Consider the following 23,736-nt stretch of genomic DNA (forward strand, 5'->3'; position numbering starts at 1 on the left):
ACGCGCGGTAAAAAATATTAAAAAACCAAATTAATAAAATGCAAACGAAAATAGGAATGGTTATACCTATTAATATTATAAAGTCCGCGACGTAAAGGCGTGCTGGTAATATTTTCAACGGCAGGGTTTATAAATTTTGTAATTTCGATTTACTAAATTTAGCGTATACCAGCAATTCGGGGTTTATAAAGTAAATAAACGTTAAAAATAAAAACGTTAAATAAAGTAAAAGCAGGAATTAATAATTAAACGTATATTACGAAATCGACGATCGTAATTTGTACAAAAATGCAAATAAAAAGCAAAATAAAAAAATAATAGTGCGAAAAACTGCCAAAAAAGGAAAAAAAAAATTGTCGGAAGGGTTCGAGTAAGAAAGGGCGAAATGGCAAAAGGGCGGTTTTTATATTTTTCGGGTGGGTTTAAATCGGTGAGGTTTTTTTGCCGGTATCCACCGGCGTTTGCATTCGACCTTATATTTATAAATAAAACCTTTTTTTCGTCGCCGGCCTCGGGGTTAGGATCCCGAATTTAAATTTTTATAATTTACGGCGTTATTTAGACCGATTTTGCGAATTCGATTTTATAATTTTGTTTTACCACGATCCGGGTCGTCGTTAAATACGTAATACCGCCACCCATTCGTAAGGGTTACGGTTGGCGTAATTTTTCGTTTACCCGCGACGGCGAGGTCGGCGATTTATATCCGGTAATATTAATATTGGGCTTTTAAACGGTTAATATTTGGACCCACAGTTACGGTTTGCGTTTATTAACGAATAACGTCGAAAAAAAGTTAACGTATACGGGGTTTTAATGGGTTGATCGCGCACGTAACCGCGGTATTACAACGATTTCGTTTATGCGTATGTGTTACGATCGCCGAAGTCGTAAAATTAGTATATTTTTTTATCGACGTTTACGTTTTTCACTTTATTATATTTTAATTTATTTTAATATCCTTTACTGTTTTATTTTAATTGTTTTTTCGTTATTTAATTTTATAAATTAGCGGAGCGTGGGAATTTCGGTATTTTGGGAAAAGGGTCCATTTTTTCGAATCCGGGTACTGGTAAAATTATTATAATATTACCAATTATATCGACGAAGCGTTTTTTATATATTGGTAACGGTTTAAATGCTGCGAGTTTGGCGTTCCGTTTTCGTATTATTTAATTTTGTAAAATTCCGGATTACCGGTGGTTAATTATAGGCGCTTGTGGCGTGGTACAATTTCAGGTTCCGTGTTTAAAAGGTTATTACGTCGTTCCGGCGTGTTAAACAAACCGCGTGGCCCTACCGATATAAACGATTAGTTTTATTTACACGATGGGTTTCGTTACGTATAATACCGCCCTATATAAAATTAAATACCTTTTTTTACCTTTTATATAATTGCATATTTCGACAAATATCCGTTTTATACCGGCACCTCCGAAACGTTTGCCGCGATGGAACGCGACGTGGCGCAGCGCCTCGGTCCGTTACCAACGGTAACCAAAAATATAAATTTAACCAAATTTATACCGTTAGCGACGCGCGAAAAAATGTACGATCCAACCGTTATCCTACCGATATTCGACGGTTTTAAATATATAATAGCGGTGGAATTTAAAAATATTCCGTATAATTATTTATTCCGGGATAAAAAACGTTTCAAAATCCATTTTAATAATAATTACGAACGGGCGGGCAATTACGAGGAAATATTGGTATAAAAAATAAAAATAGGGTCGAAAATGTGGGGTTTTATCCGGGTTAAGGAACGCGTGGAATTGGCGGAAAATAAATCCTTAACGGTTATAATAGCGCGGGTTTACGGGGGCGGCGACGAAAATACCGCGGGCGATAAATAGGTTAAAATGGGCGATTGCAAAATAGGCCCGAACCCGTTATTAAACCTAATAAATTTCGAAAAAACGTTCGCGGGTAAAAGCGTCGTTTTGGACCGGATCGCATTTTTATTAAGGACGGGACGATACGACGCGGCGTTAATTCCGGCGTTCGCCGGTTTCGACCGGTTAATAAGTAAATTGTTAATTAATATACGCGACGAAAACCATTTGGTTTTCCAATATTTGGACCGCCGAAATTAATCCGAAAAATCGACGGGTGCGTTTTCGGTTATTATAAATATTAATACCGTTTCCAAATATTTTAAATATTGGTATAATATATTCCGATTCGTGGCGGAAACGGTAAAAGCGGGAAAAAAATCCGCGTAGGGTTATAAATTATCGGCGTTTAAACGCGCCGCGTATAAGGCGGTGGTCGCCGCGGGCGTAATTAATATTATAAACGATAATATTAATAACGGGTTCGTATACGGGTTCGTGGACGCCATATTATATTGCAAATTTACGGGATTAAAGTGGCGAACCGTTATACCGTTCCATTCCGCTATCGCGGCCGTTCGACGTAACGGTAGGGGATAGTACGAAACGCATAATTACGGATATTTATTAAACGGCGTAATTAAGGTGGCCTTATATATAATATACGTTATAACGTCCCGATAACCGCGCGCGGTTCCTACCGGCGGGTACGATTAAAGTACGTTTAATATAATATTTTCGATACGTGCGTTAATTATATTTCGAAATTATCGATGGACCGTGTTAATTTTAAAGTTTGGGGCCATTTTGCGAATTTGGCGATCGTAATTTCGGCGATTAGGGAATTAATAATATATATAATATTGTCGTAACGATTTATACCGTGCGCCAATTAACGTAATTATCGCCTAAATTCGAATATAATTAATAAAAATAACGATATTGGTAAATATCGCTGCGATCCGGCGACGTGGCGAAATTAATAATACGTGTAAAATTATTACCGGGTTAAATAACGTGGTTGGTTAAAAAAATAAATTCGGTTATTTGTTTAAATGCGATTATCGCCCATAATACCGCTTTATCGTAAACGTTTTTTATATAATTAAAATTAACGGACCTAAAAAAAAGCGCCGAACGGGAGGTTAAGGTATTTTGGACGGGCGATAACGACAATAAATTAATAATATTTGGTAACCGCGTAATTTTAGCCCATATACGCAAATTATGCGGTAACGTTTTCCAAACGTTCCGGTTTTATTTCGAAAATTTAATATTTGTCGGCCGTGGATTTTCCTTCGAAAAAGTATTAAACGATAAAATACCGGACCCGTCGAAGGTTTTCGACGATAGGACGAACGATTTATTTCGGTGGCACGCCTTCGATATACGAAAAAACCACGAATGGGTTATTCGCGTTTAAATATATTTGGTCGAAGCGATAAACGGAAACGACGCCCTACGTTTAAAATAGAGGACCGGTTTATCGATTTCGTTAAACGAAACGTCCGTTTAATTAAAATTATATAAAAAATTTGTCGAATATTGGGTTTACGTATTTTATTTAACGGGCGGATAAATGCCCAAACGTACGGAAATATACGGGTTGCAATTTAGGAACGGCGAACGGAACGGTTAACGTAACGTGTTTTATTATAAAAGGTTATTGGCGGTTAAATACGTTTGGACCAAAATATATTGTAACGGTCGATTTAGGAAGGCCGTGTGGCGGTTTTATACGCGTAAAACCGCGTAGTTATTTGCGGCGTGGACGTCCGTTATCGTTCCGTTTGCGGAAATGTGCGAAAGGTTATTAGGCGGTAAAAAAAAACCAATTCCTACGTATATAATTATAACGTGGTTGGGTAACCGTACCCCGTGGGCGACGAATATTTAACGAAAATGGTAAAAAACGGTACCGCCGTTTGCACCAATAACGCGTTAAATATATAATAGTTTCGTTACGTTATTAAGGCGTAAATTAAACGTTTTATTATAATCGAAGGCGTATTTTTTCCGAAAAAGGCCCACGCGTTAACCGAAAAATAAAACGGTTATATTTACGAAACGGTCGTTAACGTGTACGCGCGGGAGGAAAATAGCGGTACACGGTTCGACGATTTTTTCCAAATATCGTTTAATTACTACGAACTTTTCGGTATCGGCGCGACCGGTAAAATTTATTTATTTATTATTAATAAAAACGTCGATAACCGAACAATTATGCAATTTTACCGCCAATTTATAATTAATAAACGGGTTATCGACGACGACGTAATATAAATTATATTCGGATTGGGTGTAAAATTATTACCGTGGTAATAGGATATATTGGCGGCCGTAACCAATTCGAAAAGGAGGACGTTAATTAAAATACCGATAAATAGTAGGAAATCGTTAATATTTATATTGCCTGCGGTCGCGAGCAGGACGGGTATTATAATATTCGTATAACCGCTCCGGGCCTTGTAAAACGATACCGCTAAACGCCTCGCCGCGGCAGGTATTATTTATTATATATAACGCAACGCGATTGCGCCCGAATCCCCGAAAAACGTGGTTTTTGTAACGCTAAAAACCATAGGTACGGTATCGTAAAAATCGTGGGCCGCGGTCGCCCGTACGGATAAATTAATCGATAAAATCGTTATCGACGAAATATATAACGTATTAAACGTTAAACGCCTTTAAAACGGTTATAGGTCGATTGGGCGGCGTTATTCGTTTTTTATCCTCCAAATTGGTTATATTTACCGGTTTTTTACCGAAATCCAAATCGGGTAAATTGTTTAAAATAATAGGTTTAAACGGTTTAAAGGTGGAGCAGGTATGGGTTTCGAATAACCGTTTTAACCTGCGTTACGAATATATATAAACGTTTACAAATAATATATATACCGTTTTAAAAAATATATCGAAACGTTTAAATTTGGGTAAAGGTATAATATATATAACCAGGAAAAACGATTGTACGACGTACGCCGATATATTTGGCGTAAACGCCTACCATTTAGGCGACGTTAACCCGGCGGTCGTCGATAAATGGCGCGAATTTGGGGGTTTTTTGGTCGCAATTACCGCGTTTAACGAAAGGGTTAATATCCCGGACATCCGTTTAATTATATGCGTCGGGGTTTGGTTTTTGGATTTTTTAATGCAGGAATAGGGTAAAATTGGGAAAAATTGGAACCCGGTAACCTGCGTATTTATCGATTTAGGGTTGCAAATTCGCGACAAATATTTCGCCGAATTTGGCCGTTCCGAATGCATCCGGGAGTTTTTTAACCGCCATTTCGACGATAAAAACGCTAAATGCGGGTACGGTAACGTTAAATATAATCGATATTAACCGGGAGCGGAAATTTTTAACAATGTATAAAAAAATACAGGTAAATATATTACGGGTGTATAACCGCCGTGGTCGACGGTGCGGTTTGCGTTTGCGGGTAAATGTTAATTTTTGGGTAATTGTGGTAATATTAAAATATGCAGCCCCTGTAACGCCTGCGGCGAAATACGGGGCGAAAAAGCTTTTGGAAAAAAATAAATATTTGCTTTTTAAACGGATATATTTGTCGACCTTTATTTCGAACTTTTTTATAAACGAAAACGGGTTAATAATTATATAACGATATACCGCGCGAATTGCGGGATTATCGTCCTTAGGATACGTTACGCCAACGTATTCGACGAATATAACCTTTGGGTTTTTAATCTTTCCCGCCGTATTAGATTTTATTTTACAATCGTCCGGACGCCCCGGTAATCCATTGTCCAGGATTTCGTAGGTTGTAATTAATTTTATTCCCGGTTTTAATAATTACGTAAAATAAAACGTTAATATCGACGTTATTTTTTCGGTTTATAACGAAATTGAAAATCGCATTATTATTACCGTATAAACGTTGGCCGACCTGCTGGACCGCCATTTCGGGGGCGGCGTCGACGGAAAAAATTATATATTTTATTTATTAATTGGGCGCGGTACGTTAAGGTATCGTGCCATCGATTGCACCGAAAAAACTATTTTAAATGGGCAAATGGTGTTTTACGCTAAATACGGGGTTAAAGGTGTGCAAAATATAATAAAAAATAAAATATCGCGCGCCGGTTTTAAAAAATATAATTACTGTTTTATATATTATCTGCCGCAATATTGGGATTTTGGTGCGAATGGACAGTACGAATATCGTATTGGTTTTAGCAACGCGTAATATAAACGACTTAATGGGTAATACAAATACGGATACGTTTTTAAAAATATTTTATCCAGCATATTTATGGCGTATCCTACCGTGTTTACCAATTTGGCGCGGGAATTTGGTGGCGATAACGGTACCCGGGATTTGCCGGATATGGAAAAAGGTTTAATGTTAAATATTATAAAAAAAGGTGGTAGGGGTGCGTGGATCCGGAAAAAGGTGAGGTTTAAAAACGGGTTTAACGCGATTAACTTTTTCGTAATTACCGCGTTATATATCCATTATATAATAAATTAAAATATGGTTTTTAAACAATATTAGGGATAAGGAGTTTTTCCAATTATTTTTATCGTTAAAAATTGGAGTGGTTGGACGGGTCGGGATATTAAAAAAATTTTTGGACGTATTTTAATAATTAATTAATTATATTAAAACAGGATAAAAATCCGTATAAGGTTACGTAGGATTTAAATTTAATTTAAATAGTATTTAAATAAACATTTTTTAAATTTGTAAAATAAATGCGGAATCGTTTAATATTTAACATTTTTTTTTAAACGCTCGATAATTTTTTTTATTTACGTTAATTGTTTATTTGCATAAAATTAACGATACCACCCGAAAACGAATTTACGTTATATTTACTATTTTGCGTTACGCAGGTAATAAAAACGGTATTAGTTTAACGTGGTTTGGCCGGGTATAAAAATATCGCTATATCCGCAAATTGGAATTAATTTACGTACAAATGGTTTTACGATAACCCATTAAATTATATAACGTTAAACGCATTTCGTGTTTAAATATTTGGTAATATTAGGGAATTTACCTAATAATTTTATTAATATGGGGAATTTATATAATGCGTACGGTATATAAAGTTTTGTGCTAATTACGGTTGGGATATAAGGTTAACGTCGCGATTATTAATAAATTAAAATTTTTTATTATATATAAAAATGTTCGGTAATTAGGAATATAGGGGATATAATTGCTATAACACTTATATTTTACTGTTAAAACGGCGATTTTTTTAAAAATATAATTATATACGTTATATATATTCGGGGGATTTTTGGGTTATAAGTGGAGAAAATCCTATTACATACAATAATGCGATGACGCGAAATACGGCGTATTTTGGATAAGGGCAACGAAAGTAAATGTTAAACGGTATAACCTGGGAATTAAAATAACGCCTGCTATACCTCCGGCTTCCTGGGTTAATTATATTTGTGTAGGGGTTTGTAGGCAGTTAATATATATATAACAATATATGGAAAATAAAAAAAATATATTAAATTATAAAAAGTTGAAACCTATATGTGAGTCGTTTAATTGTTAACGTATTATTTATTTAATTTTATAAAGGCCGCGGTGGTCGATATATTACGGTATTTTACGGTATACGTATGGGTTAAAGTTTTGGTTTGTATATAATATAATTTCGTAATGGGCGATAGTGGGGATATCGTTTTTTAAAAATATATGTTAATCCAACGGTTAAATGCGCCGTTATATTAATAACTCGGACGGTATTAAATATAATATGTTTTGCAATATTTATAATATTTAATTAACGTTATAAACGTCGCGATATTTATAATGTTAAATAAACGTAAGGCGGGTGGAGGTATTGCAATTTCGTCGGGTGTACGGCATATTAATAAAATGGGTGGGGTTAAAAATTATTTGTAATGTGGTGCGTATAATGTTGGTCCAATTTTATAAGCGTTTGGACGTTCGTAAAATTGGGTAACGGTAAGGTATGTGGATGTACGGCAACGTCGGCTGGTTAATGGCGTGGGTTGGGAAGGTGCGGTAAATGAAAGGGAGGTAAATCCACCGGCTAATATGTAAATGCATATAAAAAAGGATGTAAATCTACCCGCTAATATGTAAATCCATATGGGATGGGATGTAAATCCACCCGCTGACATGTAAATCCAAATGGGATGGGATGTAAGTTATTAATTTGAAATGTAAGTCCAAGTGGGTTAACCATATTAACCAAATTGGGTTAAATTTGGGGATGTGCGGCAAAACAAAACACGTTAACTTACATATATAAGTCACCGTATATAGAATATAAGGAGCCAGACTTAAAACACCTTGACCCTAGTATTAATAACGGAATTAACAACGAAATCAACAACGAAATCAACAACGAAATTAACAACAATATTAACCCCGGAGTTAATATTAACGACAACGAAGTTAGCCCTACCTTTGACGGCCCTGTAGCCCCCGGAAGCCTTCCAACAACCCTTATTCGCTCCGGTACACGCAGGGACCCCAACGGGTCCAGGGCAGACTTTGCGGTTATTAACGGAATTTCTAAATATTATTACGACGTACAAATCGTAGCAATAAATAAAGATTCCGCTAATATAGACCCGTTTAAAACACTAACGGATGCAGCTAATAAAAAGCGGCGAAAGTACCATTTTCTGGATCCACATTTTCACCCACTAATTATTAGTGTAGGTGGACTTATGGAAAAACGCACAACCCAATTTTATAAACAGTTGCAGAAATTAGTGGGTCCCGTTGCAGCCCATTGGCTAGATACCTCGATTTCGTTGGTTTTACTACGGTTTAGAACAACGGCTGCAGCATCGATAGCCAAAGACCTACCTCGACGAATCTGATTTTTTTTTTTTTTTTTTCGGTTTTATTCGCTAAGCAATCCACGTTTACCACCTTTGTTATACACCCTAAGCTATACACCCTCGTTTAGCACTTTTCCTTTGTTTGTTAATTTTATTTTTATTTTTATTTTTATTTTTATTTTTACTTTTACTTTCTCTTATATTTATTTTTATCTTTATTTTACTTTTACTTTTATTTTCTTTTATATTTTGTTTTTTACTCTTTCTTTCGTTTTGCTTCTGCTTTTACTTGGTATTTACCTGATTTTCCTTGCTTAAATGCTCGTTTACTTGTTTGCTTGTTTGGTTTTTATTTCTCGCTTGCTTTTATACCTTATTTTATTTTTATGCCACCTTTAGATAAAACAATATAGCAAATAGCTTAGAAGTTAAATAAACGCGAATTAAAACCCTAACCCTACCCTAAGCCCGAATTTTTTACCTGAAATTTCGGAATTATATTCCACCGTTTTTAAGGACCCGGATTTACTATTAAAGGCCCAATATAAACAATTAACGGAACCGCTTTTACAAAAACCGTTATTGCAAAAATTAATAAGTTATTTAAAAGTCCCAATCCCGGAAACCCACCTCCACGCCAGGCAGGCCAAAATTTTTTTAGAAGCCGCAAATCGAGTAGCTAAAAATTTCCTGCAACGGCCCAACGAGCAAACGTTTTTTAATTTACTTATTTTACCCCGTATATTTGGTATTGGGTTAATAAACGGTAAATTAACTAAAATAATGCAGGCGTTTCCAGCCCAGATACCTCCGCCTCCAACAAATAAAAAGGACGAAAATTTTAATAAAAACAACGATATCGACCCCGTTTTAAAAGCAAAATATTTATTAGAACAAAGTTATGTAGGAAGGGCCGCTAAAACCATTATCGATCCAACGCCTTTAGCCCCTGAAACCCCTAAATCGTTAAATATTTTACGGAAAAAACACCCCATTGGTAATAAAAACCCGTTTAAAACGCGTTCCCAACCTTCACCTGGTAATACAATTATAACGGAAAATACCATTAAAACCGCCATTTTATCGATTGGAAGGGAAAAGGTTCCAGGTTTTAGCGGGTGGATTAGACCTTTGTTAAATGCAGTTATTAAAACCCCTGAAAAAAGCAACGCAAATAATAACACAAATAATAATAACGGAAACAATAACGAAAATAACGTCCTTTCAATTTTACAACTTTTAGCGGATATAATTCGTCAAGGGTTAGCCCCGGGCCAGGACCTATTTTGTGCATTACGATTTATAAGCCTTAATAAGCCAGACGGAGGTATCCGCCCGATTGCTGTTGGAGATTTAATATATAAAGTAGCTTTTAAAGCTATTTTATCAATTTTATATAAACCCGGCTGTTTATTACCTTTCCAATTAAGGGTAAATAGCCCAAGGGGCGTGGAACCGGCTATTTACACCCTCGAAAAAGCTATTATGGGACGTAATAGTAACGATATAAAAACAGTTATTTCCCTGGATTTAGAAAACGCTTTTAATAGCGTATCCAAGGCTGCAATAGCCTTTTCAGTAGCCAGATTTGCACCCATTTTTTACCGGTCTACCTATTAGGTTTACAACCAACCTTCGATTTTAATAACGGAAAACGGATCCATATTAGCCTCGGTACAAAGTATACGACAGGGGGACCCTTTAGGACCGCTTTTATTTAACCTCGCTTTCAGGCCGACTTTAGAAACGATTTAAAAAACCATCCCAAACGTATATATAGCGGCTTATTTGGACGACGTATATATTTTATTTAAAACGCCAAATATTTTAAATAAAATTTCCGGTATTATTAAAAATAGCCCTTTCACCCTTAACAACGCCAAATCTACAGAAAAAAGTATCGAAAATTTAAAGATTAACGGGTTGCAAACTTTGGGTTTATTTATTGGACCTACGCATTTACGGAAAGAATTTTTACAAAATAAAGTCGAAAAATTCGAAACGGCCGTTAATTCACTTTACAAATTACCTAAACAATACGGACTTTTACTATTGCGTAAAAATACCCAGTTATTATTACGGCATTTATTACGCACTTTAAATTCTGAAAATTTATGGGAATTGTGGGAAAAAGTCGATAAATTATTAACGGATTTCGTTATTAATTTAACTGATAAAAGTTGTATTAACGAGTATATTATACCGTAAATTACATTACCTATAAAAAATGGAGGATTTGGTTTACTTCGACACAACGGTATCGCTTCAGATATATACGATGCAGCAAAAATTTCAGCAACAAAAATATGCCGACAAATTCAACGAATACCCAATTTTGTTCGCATAAACCACGGGCTAACAGCAACGGAAATTTTAGAGCTTTTACATAAAGGTGTATTAGCTGACTGCAAAAACGACCTTTCCACCACCCAACGCAACGCTTTAACAGAAAACGCCAGTTATTTAGGCCGTAAATGGTTAAATATTTTACCCATTCAAAAATCAAATCGATTAACGGATATAAAAATCGCCGAAGCCGTTCGTATAAGGTTATTAGCACCGGCTAAATCGTTAAATTACCCCTGCGGTTATTGCGGTAATTTAACGAATATCGGCCACGAGGACGTCTGTAAAGGAGCTTTGCGTAAAGAAACAGCCCGCCACGAATATATAAAACACGCATTTATTCGAGCTTTATCCATTAAACCCGAATTGCACGTCGAAAAGGAGCCAAATTTAAAACACCTCGACCCTAGTATCAACAACGGAATCAACAACGAAATCAACAACGAAATCAACAACGAAATCAACAACGAAATTAACAACGAAAATAATATTAACCCCGGAGTTAATATTAACGACAACGAAGTTAACCCTACCCTTGACGGCCCTGTAGCCCCCGGAAGCCTTCCAACAACCCCTATTCGCTCCGGTACACGCAGGGACCCCAACGGGTCCAGGGCAGACTTTGCGGTTATTAACGGAATTTTTAAATATTATTACGACGTACAAATCGTAGCAATAAATAAAGATTCCGCTAATATAGACCCGTTTAAAACACTAACGGATGCAGCTAATAAAAAGCGGCGAAAGTACCATTTTCTGGATCCACATTTTCACCCACTAATTATTAGTGTAGGTGGACTTATGGAAAAACGCACAGCCCAATTTTATAAACAGTTGCAGAAATTAGTGGGTCCCGTTGCAGCCCATTGGCTAGATACCTCGATTTCGTTGGTTTTACTACGGTTTAGAACAACGGCTGCAGCATCGATAGCCAAAGACCTACCTCGACGAATCTGATTTTTTTTTTTTTTTTTTCGGTTTTATTCGCTAAGCAATCCACGTTTACCACCTTTGCTATACACCCTCGTTTAGCACTTTTCCTTTGTTCGTTAATTTTATTTTTATGTTTACTTTTATTTTCTTTTATATTTATTTTTATCTTTGTTTTACTTTTACTTTTATTTTTCTTCTATATTTTGTTTTTTACTCTTTCTTTCGTTTTGCTTCTGCGTTTATTTGGTATTTACCTGACTTTTCTTGCTTAGATGCTCGTTTACTTGTTTGCTTGTTTGGTTTTTATTTCTCGCTTGCTTTTATACCTTATTTTATTTTTATGCCACCTTTAGATAAAACAACATAGCAAATAGCTTAGAAGTTAAATAAACGCGAAATAAAACCCTAATAACGGTACGCGGTTCGACGATTTTTTTTATATATCGTTTAATTACCACGAATTTTTTAATATCGGCGCGACCGGTAAAATCCATTTATTTATTACCAACGAAAACGTCGATAACCGAACGATTATATAATTTTACCGCCAATTTATAATTAATAAACGGGTTATCGACGACGACGTAATATAAATTATGTTCGGATCGGGTGCAAAACTGCTACCGTAATAATAGGATATATTGGCGGCCGTAACCAATTCGAAAGGGAGGACGTTAATTAAAACGCCGATAGGTGGTAGGAAATCGTTGGTATTTATACTGTTTACGGTCGCGAATAGGACGGGTATTATAATATTCGTGTAACCGTTCCGGGCCCTGCAAAACGATACCGCCAAACGCCTCGCCGCGGTAAATATTACCTATTATATATGGCGTAACGCGATTATGCCCGAATCCCCGAAAAACGTGGTTTTCGTAACGTTAAAAACCATAGGTACGGTATCGTGGAAATTATAAACCGCGGTCGCCCGTACGGATAAATTAATCGATAAAATCGGTATCGACGAAATGCATAACGTATTAACGTTAAACGTTTTTAGGACGGTTATAGGTTGATTGGGCGGCGTTATTCGTTTTTTATCCTCCAAATTGGTTAAATTTACCGGTTTTTTACCGAAATCCAAATCGGGTAAATTATTTAAAATAATGGGTTTAAACGGTTTAAAGGTAAAATAGGTGTAAATTCCGAATAACCGTCCCAATTTACGTTACAAATATATATAAACGTTTATAAATAATATATGCACCGTTTTAAAAAATATATCGAAACGTTTAAATTTGGGTAAAAATATAATATATACGACCAAAAAAAACGATTATACGACGTACGTTAATATATTTGGCGTAAACGCCTATTATTCGGGCGACGTTAACCCGGCGGCCGTCGACAAATGGCGCGAATTTGGGGGTTTTTTAATCGCGATTACCGCGTTTAACGAAAGGGTTAATATCCCGGATATCCGTTTGGTTATATACGTCGGGGCCTGGTTTTTGGATTTTTTAGTGCAAAAATGGGGTAAAATTGGAAAGGATTGGAAGCCGGCGACCTACGTATTTATCGATTTAAAATTGCAAATTCGCGACAAATATTTCGCCGAATTTGGCCGTTCCGAATATATCCAGGAATTTTTTAACCGCCATTTCGACGATAAAAACGCCAAATACGGGTACGGTAACGTTGGATATAATTAATATTAACCGGGAACGGAAATTTTTAATAATATATAAAAAAATATAAATAAATATACCACGGGTATATAACCGCCGTAGTCGATAATGCGGTTTGCGTTTGCGGGTAAATGCTAATTTTTGGGTAATTATAGTGGTATTAAAATATGCAGCCCCTATAACGCCTGCGGCGAAATACGGGGCGAAAAAACCTTTGGAAAAAAATAAATACCTGCTTTTTAAACGGATATATTTATCGATTTTTATTTCGAACTTTTTTATAGGCGAGGACGGGTTAATAATTATACGACGATATACCGCGCGAATTGCGGGATTATCGTCCCCGGAATACGTTACGCCGACGCATTCGACGAATACAGTTTTTAAGTTTTTAATTTTTCCCGCCGTATCGGATTTTATTTTACGATCGTCCGGACGCCCCGGTAATCCATCGTCCAGGATTTCGTAAATTATAATCAATTTTCCTCCCGGTTTTAATAATTACGTAAAATAAAACGTTAATATCGACGCTATTTTTTCGGTTTATAACGAAATTAAAAATCGCATTATCGTTACCGTGCAAACGTTGGCCGATTTATTGGACCGCCATTTCGGGGGCGGCGTCGACGGAAAAAATTATATATTTTATTTATTAATTGGGCGCGGTATTTTAAAATATCGGGCCATCGATTACACCGAAAAAATTATTTTAAATGGATAAATGGTACTTTACGCTAAATACGGGGTTGGAAATATACAAAATATAATAAAAAATAAAATATCACGCGCCGGTTTTAAAAAATACAATTGCTGTTTTATATATTATTTACCGCAATATTTGGATTTTAGTGCGAATGGATAATACGAACATCGTGCTGGTTTTAGCAACGCGTGGTATAAACGACCTAGTGGGTAATGCAAATACGAATACGTTTTTAAAAATATCCTATTTAGCATATTTATGGCGTATTTTACCGTATTTGCCAATTTGGCGCGGGAATTTAATAGCGATAACGTTACCCGGGATTTAACGGATATGGAAAGGGGTTTGGTGCTAAATATTATGGAAAAAGGCAATGGGGGTGCGTAAATCCGGAAAAAGGTGAGGTTTAAAAACGGGTTTAACGCGAGTAATTTTTTCGTGGTTACCGCGTTATATATTTATTATATAATGGATTAAAGTATAGTTGTTAAATAATATTAGGGATAAGGAGTTTTTCCAATTATTTTTATCGTTAAAAATTGGAGTAGTTAAACGGGTCGGGATATTAGAAAAATTTTTGGACGTATTTTAAAAATTAGTTAATTGTGTTAAAACAGGATAAAAATCCGTATTAGCGTTGCGTAAAATTTATATCCAATTTAAATGGTATTTAAATAAATACTTTTCAAATTTGCAAAATAAATGCGGAATCGTTTAATATTTAACATTTTTTTTTTAAACGCTCGATAATTTTTTTTATTTACGCTAATTATTTATTTGCATAAAATTGACGATACCATACGAAAGCGAATTTACGTTATATTTATTATTTTGCGTTACGCAGGTAATAAGGGCGGTATTAATTTAACGTAATTTGGCCGGGTATAAAAATATCGCCATATCCGCAAATTGGAATTAATTTACGTACAAATGGTTTTATTATAACCTATTAAATAATATAACGTTAAACGCATTTCGTGTTTAAATATTTGGTAATATTAGGGAGTTTACCTAATAATTTTGTTAGTATGGGGAATTTATACAATAAATGCGGTATATAAAGTTTTATATTGGTTACGGTTGGGATACAAAATTAACGTCGCGATTATTAATAAATTAAAATTTTTTATTATATATAAAAATGTTCGGTAATTAGGAATATAGGGGATATAATTGCTATAACACCTACATTTTACTATTAAAACGGCGATTTTTATAAAAATATAATTATATACGTTATATATATGCGGGGGATTTTTGGGTTAGGGTTATAATTTCGTAATAGGCGACGGTGGGGATGTCGTTTTTTAAAAATGTATGTTAATCCAACGGCTAAATGCGCCGTTATATTAATAATTCGGACGGTATCGAATATAATGTGTTTTGCAATGCTTATAATGTTTAATTAACGTTGTAAACGTCGCAATATTTATAACGTTAAATAAACGTAGGGCGGGTGGATGTATTGCAATTTCGTCGGGTGTACGGCATATTAATAAAATGGGTGGGGTTGGAAATTGTTTATAATATAGTGCGTATAATGTTAATCCAATTTTATAAACGTTTAAACGTTCGTAAAATTAGGTAACGGTACAGTATATGGATATACGGTAACGTCGGCTGGTTAATAGCGTGGGTTGGGAAGGCGCGGTAAGTAAAAAGGAGGTAAATCCACCGGTTAATATATAAATGCATATAAAAAGGGATGTAAATCCACCCGCTAATAAGTAAATCCATATGGAATGGGATGTAAATCCACCCGCTAATATATAAATTTATATGGGATGGGATATAAATCCACCCGTTAATATGTAAATCCATATGGGATGGGATGTAAATCCACCCGTTGATATGTAAATCCAAATGGGATGGGATATAAGTCATTTATTTGAGATGTAAGTCCAAATGGGTTAACGACATTAACCAAACTGGGTTAGATTTGGGGATGTGCGGCAAAACAAAACACGTTGACTTACATATGTAAGTCCCCGTAGATAGAATACAAGTGTTTCGATTAAAATTATATATAAAATTACATATATTTTACCTATCCGCCTATTTAACGGCTTATTTAATTTAATAATCCCAAATTAAATTATTATAGTATATATATATATATATATATATATATATATACCAACCCCCACGTGCAATGTGCATTAAATTTGGCTGCAAATTAATATAATATAAAGTTAACTAAATAAAGCAAAAAATTAATAAAAAATATATATTTAGCATTTTTTTATATAAAAAATTTTTAAAAGCAAATGTTATAAATTGGGCTGGACGTGGACGTTTGCTTATATACGTATTTCCATCCCTGTAGCCTTGGTTTTATTACCGTAAAAATTGGTAAAAATATAAACGAGTTTCCATTGTGAATTTTACATAAAAATGTGTTTACTTTACCTATCCGCTTATTTAACGGTTTATATAATCCGGGTTCTAAACCAAAATTTAATATAACGATAAATTTATATATAGGACCTTCCACGTGCAAAATTTATAAAATTTGTTAAAAATTGAAAATAATATTAAAGAAAATCGAAAATCGAAAAATTAATTGAAAAAACAATATCGCCATGAACGGATTAAGGGCAGGTGGTATCCAATTCGGCCGTTATAATAGATAATGAAATAAATCAAATCGCTGCTAATAGCGGTATTAAACGCTATTTTCAACGATATTTTCTTTTTTCAATATTTTGCGTAGTTGTGTAATAATAAAAGTGTGTCGGTCGAAAAAAGGCCAAAAATACCGCCATAAACGGCGAAAATCGACAAGTTATCCTCAGACCTGAACCAGAGCGTTCTTTGGATGGACCCACAGGTACATTGCAAAACCGCAATTAAGCCACGCTCAATTGTGGAGCTTTGGGCTTTAGGGATAAGCCCTGAGACTAGTGTAACCCCGCCTGGCCTCATTGGTACCGACCCGACTTATCTGGTCGTAATAAAACGGCGAAATGCGACAAAATGTTTTTAAATTAAAATGAGCGCGATTTTTTAGGCCAATGTAATTGGTCGAAAGCCATGTGGCTAAAAGGTATATGGAGCGCCCGGTCCCCATTGCGAAGCAGGGGGGTCTAGTTTAAGCACTGAAACTATTGGATTTACCCTTCCATATTTTGGCCATGGCCTTTACATTATAAAGTCCAATTAACAGTTAGGTTATTTTCAAGTAATTTGGTTTAAATGGCTCCTTGCGCCCAAATTTCCTTTTCCATTGCTGTTAAAAAGCTTAAAACCTTTCCTTAATTTACACATCATTTTTAAAAAAAAACATACTAATGGGTAAACAGGGGCAAAATCGCTGGTTTAAACCTGCTGGTAAATTTTATCCATTTCCTATTTTATAATTATATATTAAATTTAATATAATAATCATTTTACGCGAAATTAAACGGTATTTAAAAGCCCCTGAACTATCTCTCCCCAAAACCCCTTTCCAAGGCTTAATACGGGAATTGGTTCAAAACTATAAATATAATTTTGCAAAAAATAGCAAATCACTTTTTTTTATTATTTCTTTTGCAAATAAAAACATTTTACCACAATTATTTTTTATATTATTTCAATATTATATCATGAATAGTTTTTGCGCCATTTATGTTCGCCGTATTATTATTTAAATTAAAAATATGCATTTCGTTATATATATCCCTAATATTATAAATAAACGGATATACCCCCAATGTTTTACCCAAAATTATTCTTCAACGGTTATTTATTCCCGTATTAGCCCCGAAAATGAAATCCCCATTAACCGTCGTTTTAACTTTATTTGGTTTAAATGCTTAAAACCCATTATAATCTATATTAAAATTGCCAAAGATTTCCAAGATAGCAAAAACTCCGTTACCTACTAAAACTGCAAATAAAAAGCTTGGCAAAACTGCTGTTAAAACATTCCCTAAAACTGTTAGAAAGGTTTCACCGCAACTAACTATTATTGCAAATTCATCGTTTTTATTTTCATTTGCGGACTTGATTTCCTTTTCGTTTTTATTTTCTTTATTTTATAAATCAGGATAAGATAACTATAAAAACGAAAGAAAATAGGAAGAAAAATAGGAAAAACAACAGGATAACCAAATTAATTTCACTCACATTAATACGGATATATCAAATATTAATTAAATTTTATAAAAAATAATAGGCTTAAAAAAAGATATGATTATTTAACATAATTACTATAACTTCCTTTTAGTTATATTGCGTTATTTTTAAGCTTAGTACATGCTACTCGATAATTGTATGGATAAATATTTTTTTTTATTGAATTTTTATCCAAATTTTAATAAGTTCGTTTTCCTCTTACATTATTATTCCTTTTCAATCGCCCTAATACGAAAACCCGCGGGCTACCTAATTCGGATTGAGCCCGCCAGCCCGCGGGCCCCCATTTACCCGCCAAAAAAGCCGGTGGGCCATTACGGGCCCCCGTTAAAAGCCCATAGGTTAGCGGGCCGGGCTGGGCTAAACCTGTTTTCGGGTTTTGGCAGGCCTTAGATTAGATTATGCCCATGCTTCCCCACTAACAGTAAAGAGGTGCTGGAAGAATATTGTACTATGTACTAGTTACTTACGGTGGTAAATGGCATTTGCGGCGCCTTCTTTTGTTAATGGGGGATACGTTATTCTATATACTAAGGCAGCTCTTTCATTTTGCTCGCCAACGCTAGAACACACCCGCCCGTATCTCTGTATTTCCTTTCAATTCAAGGGAACAGAAAATGTGGTACGAAGCATGCAAGGTTGCATATTTAACATATTGCCCTCATTAAGTGGGCGTGATTTATTCGGAACTCGGAGTACAGCCCTCTTCTCTGACTTTGGTTTCAATGCGAAATGGGTTCCCGTAAACGCTCTTGTACGACGAAACTACAAGTTTCGTTCGAAAAACTAAAATTCTATAGCGAGTTGGAGTGACCCAAAGGTTAAACCATTTTGATTCCTTCCAAAGCTTGGCCACATGATACCACATTGTCAATATAAGCAAACAAATCCTCGTTCTTCTCATTCTCCAATGACGACCCAATATTATACCTTTCCATGGACAGCGAAGCTTCAATCTCTTCCAAGGTCGGCACCGGCTTCCTAGTGTAGGAAACCTCCTTGGCGTCCTCGACCACGTGCGGGACAAAGACGGAATCGGACTGCGTCACCAGGCCCAGGTCCTCCCGGATGCCAAAGCCGGCCGGGTCTCCGTCGATCATCCAGAGGCCGATGAGCGGGTGGAACGTCTCGCCGGTGTCGTCGTCTTTGAATTCGGGCAGCAGGGCCAGCTCCTGCACCACGTAGCCCTCGCCGTGCTCGCGGTCAAAGGGGTCGACGTGGCTAACCACCTGCTCGTCTTGGATCAGGGTCACGCCGCGGCCCTCAAAGGAGTAGCAGGGCTTGCGGGCGTACCGCGTCAGCGAGGCCGGCTTCTCCGACTCGAGGTACGTGGGCAGGAGCCACTGGCCCCGCGGGTCGTCCTTGAACATGTCCCAAAGGATGGCAAAGATGGCCTTGCTGCTCCACATGAGCTTGTAGGGGGCCTCAAACCAGATGGTGCCGTCGGCCTTGTCCATGTCGGCGAAGCAGGCCTTGCCAAACTCCTCCTTTATCATGTAGTCCCACGGGTACATTTTAAAAATCACGTCAATGTGCATCCCGTCGCCGTCGTAGAAGCGCCCGTCGGGCCCCAGCCCGATGTTCTCGATGAGTATATTTTTCGTTTTGTACCCGGCCGCGTGGCACGTGTCGGCCAGGACAAAGGCGTTGAACCTGTCCTCGCCCCAGGGGTCCCAGGAGCTGGCGAAGTGGATGACTTTGGGCTTGTGGCAGAGGCGGGCCTCGATCTCGGCCAGGTTTCTCTTCCAGGCCAGGATGAGGTACTCGTCGATAGCGTTGTGTTGATCTGGCCCGTGGCCGGTCTGCTCGAGCCAGAACCACTGAATAGCCGAGGATTCCAAGAGCGAAACTGGCGTGTCGGCGTTTATTTCGTAAAATTTGGGCACGCGCAGCCGCGGGTTTGGGTGGTTTAACCCCCCGAAGCAAATGTCGAAACGGGAATAGACGCTCCCAAACGCTGGTTCGCGGTCCCAACTCTCGATTATTTGTTTAATACAATAGGATGGAATGCCGAGTTTGCTGGTGATTTGTTCAGGGTTTTCCGTCAAATATTCGGACGCCTCACACAACATGTTAAAAACATCCGTGGCGGCACGGTCAAGTAACTCCGTCTCTTCGACAGTAAAGGTATAATAGCGGTCGTCATTCCAATAATGCTCGCGCTTCTTCTCTCCGGGGATGGGGTCGTTTAACACGTTATACACAAGTCCCTGACTTTGCACCAGCCGTATGGCGTTTGGGCGAGGCTCTACTTTAACGCGCCGCATTATTTTGAAATGAAGTCTGACCAGGGGTATAAATTATGTTTTCGGCGATTAACTAAATGGTTCTTCTATTGGTGGGTCAAAAGTGGGAAGGTGATAGTTGTTGCGAAAGCCCTGGGTATCTGGCACAGCTTTCAACTGTGAAAATTACAGGACAACCACTGGATTATTATAGAACTTTGCGTAAAAAGCAACGGAACCAAAAACTTTCCAATCTCCCCGCCTCGAACGAACTCTTGTCATGGCCTGTAACAGTGGGCGCAAGGTACTAGAGAAAATAACTCGAGTTTGCCATAAATACATATAAGCTTACCTTTGGGCTTTTAATAACTAGAAGAGCATTGGATTGGCTCGATGAATAATGGGGAAGGGGGCAGTGAGGCGAGGATCTGACGTTTGAAAATGCATATCATGCTAAAATAAAAGCATCGAGTCAGCCACACAATTATTAGGTAGCAGTTACAATATGAGGGGATCTACTAATGAATATCCCAATCTTATTAAAAGTCATGCAAGGCTCCCCAAGATCCTCGATCGATCTTATTCGGGAAGAGATTCAGGTATTAACTGTCGTGGCAAATTACTAACAATACCATACTTTTGCCAGATAACTTAGTAATCCCGACACCCATTGATTTTGCTGCGTACTATGGTCTGACAAACTCGAGACACAAGACTGAAGCCCCATGACGATTGAATAGTTTCCAAATATATCTGTCTGCAGAATGCTTAACAAGTGTAGAGGATTACACAACTATGTTGGACTAAAAAAAGACAAGGAGGGAGGCCATTAGCCCACGTGACCCACGTTGATCACTTTCCCTGACAGAAGCCCAGAAATGGTTTGTGGGCAGCGTAGAGAGTAGCTTAAATTAAGCCCACCCCGCCACTCGTTGTTAACTCCAGAACCTTATCCCACATCACCTTTCATACAACAATTTAACTTATATATACACACACATTAAACTCTCTGCCACACATCTTCTACCTCGACCAGTTTACCAACCCACCGCCACAATAAAAGCAAATTACCACTTCCCAACCATGAGAACCCGCGCGGCCATCCAGTTCGCCGCGGCCGTCTACTATGCGCAGGTCGCAGCGGCCGAGGACGATCAGGTCACGTGCCTGGACGCGGCTAGCAACAAGGTGGCGGCCGACAAGTGCACCGGCAACACGGAGCCGCACACCTTTTTCCTGAGCAGGCGCGGCGAGGAGCCCGTCGACAGCGTCGAGAAGAGGGACGTTATAAACCCCAGCCGCATTAAGCGGGGAGGCTTCGGCACCCCGACCCAGTTGGCCGCGCGCACCGAGACTTCTCCCGGCAGCGGCGGTGGCGCTAGGCCTGGCATGGGCTCCGTCGGTGGTTAAATTGGCCCCAGGGGAGGAATAATTATGGGGATAGTGCTCCTATAGTGGACATGAACAACTTTCTTGTCCAGGTGTGTAAGTTGTGTAGGATAAGGCTAAGGCATTCCAAACCCCCCCTCCCCCCACGGGGGCCCGTGGCAGCCGAAACCGGTGGGGCGGCCAACCCGTGGGAGACCCCGTAAAATTACAAATTTTGCATATTTATACTTATGATTTTTTTCGAATTATATGTAAAATCACAATTATACATAAAATATATTTTACAGTTAAATATGAAATATAATACGAAATGACGATTATAGATCAAATATAAATTTGCCTAAAGATATAAAACAAAATCACGATAACAAATAAAATATAATTTAAAAACACTGTTAATAGGCTTTTCGTAATGTCAATCGATTAATAGAACGTTGTTAAACGAGTATAAAGATATATATTAATTGTCTGTTCTATGAAACTGTCTAAAGGTGAGCTTTTGAACGTCCTTCCGTCTTATACTCGCAATCAGGCGGGTGAATCACGTGCAATAAACCTGTGTGGCATTATACGTAGTTTATCGCTTTATTGTTAATTTAACCGCGATTCCCTCTATTTTAACACCTGTAACTTTTTCTTTTTTACACGCGGTTAATAACCTCTAATCCAGTCGTAATAACAATCTGTAAAAGGAAAATAATAGAAACAACTATATAGGTTGCGATAATTTTCGAAAAACGGTTATAATATTTAATCGTTGCGCCTTTGCTTTCCGTAACCCGTTATAATTTCCTATTATAGTAATTATTAATTACGAGGCCTTCTTTAAAAATAATAACTCTAAATAAATTCGGTTAACGTTCCTGTTACCCATTTATTTTGTTCTCCGATCGTAGCGGCGTCGTTTTTAATTAATTACAAATTTTTGGCGATTTTCTTATGTATCAAAAGGCCTTTTCCTACCACGAATTTTAATACGTAATTATAATAATTTTTAAAGCCTTTTTTCAGCATTTTGCCAATTATTTTTGAAAAATTATCCTCTCTGGCCGTTCTGCTGCTTATCTGTTATTTTGGCTACCCTTTTTGCTATTCGGTTTAATTTTAACTTAAATTTTTCGATTATATTTGCTTTTCCCGACGTTTCTAACGAAAACAAATTTTTATTTTTATTTTTATCGTTATTATCGAAACTGTTAATCGTTATTCATTAATTTTACGCCTCGTTCTCTATTTGGGTTACTTGAATTTTTATTTTGCTGGTAAATGAATTTAAGAAGGATTTTTTAATATTTGCTATTATATTATTCCGCCGTTTGGTCGCTGCACCAAATATAAACAAGGTTATTCCTGGAAACTAATATAAATTGGTAATCTGGAACTTTTTTCGTATTTAGCCATCTGATATAACTTACCCAATCCCACCATCGCTTTGAAAGCCCCGATGCTGTTCTTACGTGCTTATAATTTGCAAAAAGAAACGGCGCGTTGCTTAAAAACAAACCCAAAAAATCTGGGTCTTTATTTATTAATACCATCTTTGAAAAACGGAAGGCCGAAGCGCTTCCCGCTAAAATTCCTATCGCAATCATCACCGTCAGTTTGTCTAAACGCTGTTAATATACTTTATCCCATTAGTAAACGTTTTGAAATTTCGCTCGGTAATGCATACTTTAGTCTCAGGGCTCATCCCTGAAGCCCAAAACTCCACAATTAATCCACTTCGTTCGCTTCGCTCCACTTC

The 23,736-nt window shown here is 37.0% G+C and overlaps 2 protein-coding genes across 2 annotated transcripts; one reads left to right on the plus strand and one right to left on the minus strand.

Annotated features, from left to right (window-relative positions):
* Positions 1 to 19,199: 19,199 nt before the first annotated feature.
* Positions 19,200 to 20,645, minus strand: PpBr36_03966 (uncharacterized protein; the record flags this gene model as incomplete). Its single annotated transcript, XM_029891133.1, has 1 exon — positions 19,200 to 20,645. One exon carries the CDS (start codon positions 20,643 to 20,645, stop codon positions 19,200 to 19,202), a length of 1,446 nt encoding a protein of 481 aa, XP_029748963.1.
* A 1,041-nt stretch (positions 20,646 to 21,686) lies between these two features.
* Positions 21,687 to 22,013, plus strand: PpBr36_03967 (uncharacterized protein; the record flags this gene model as incomplete). Its single annotated transcript, XM_029891134.1, has 1 exon — positions 21,687 to 22,013. One exon carries the CDS (start codon positions 21,687 to 21,689, stop codon positions 22,011 to 22,013), a length of 327 nt encoding a protein of 108 aa, XP_029748964.1.
* Between the last annotated feature and the right edge of the window lie 1,723 nt (positions 22,014 to 23,736).

This window comes from Pyricularia pennisetigena, chromosome 6, assembly GCF_004337985.1.
Source record: "Pyricularia pennisetigena strain Br36 chromosome 6, whole genome shotgun sequence".
NCBI classification, from domain to species: Eukaryota; Fungi; Ascomycota; class Sordariomycetes; order Magnaporthales; family Pyriculariaceae; genus Pyricularia; species Pyricularia pennisetigena.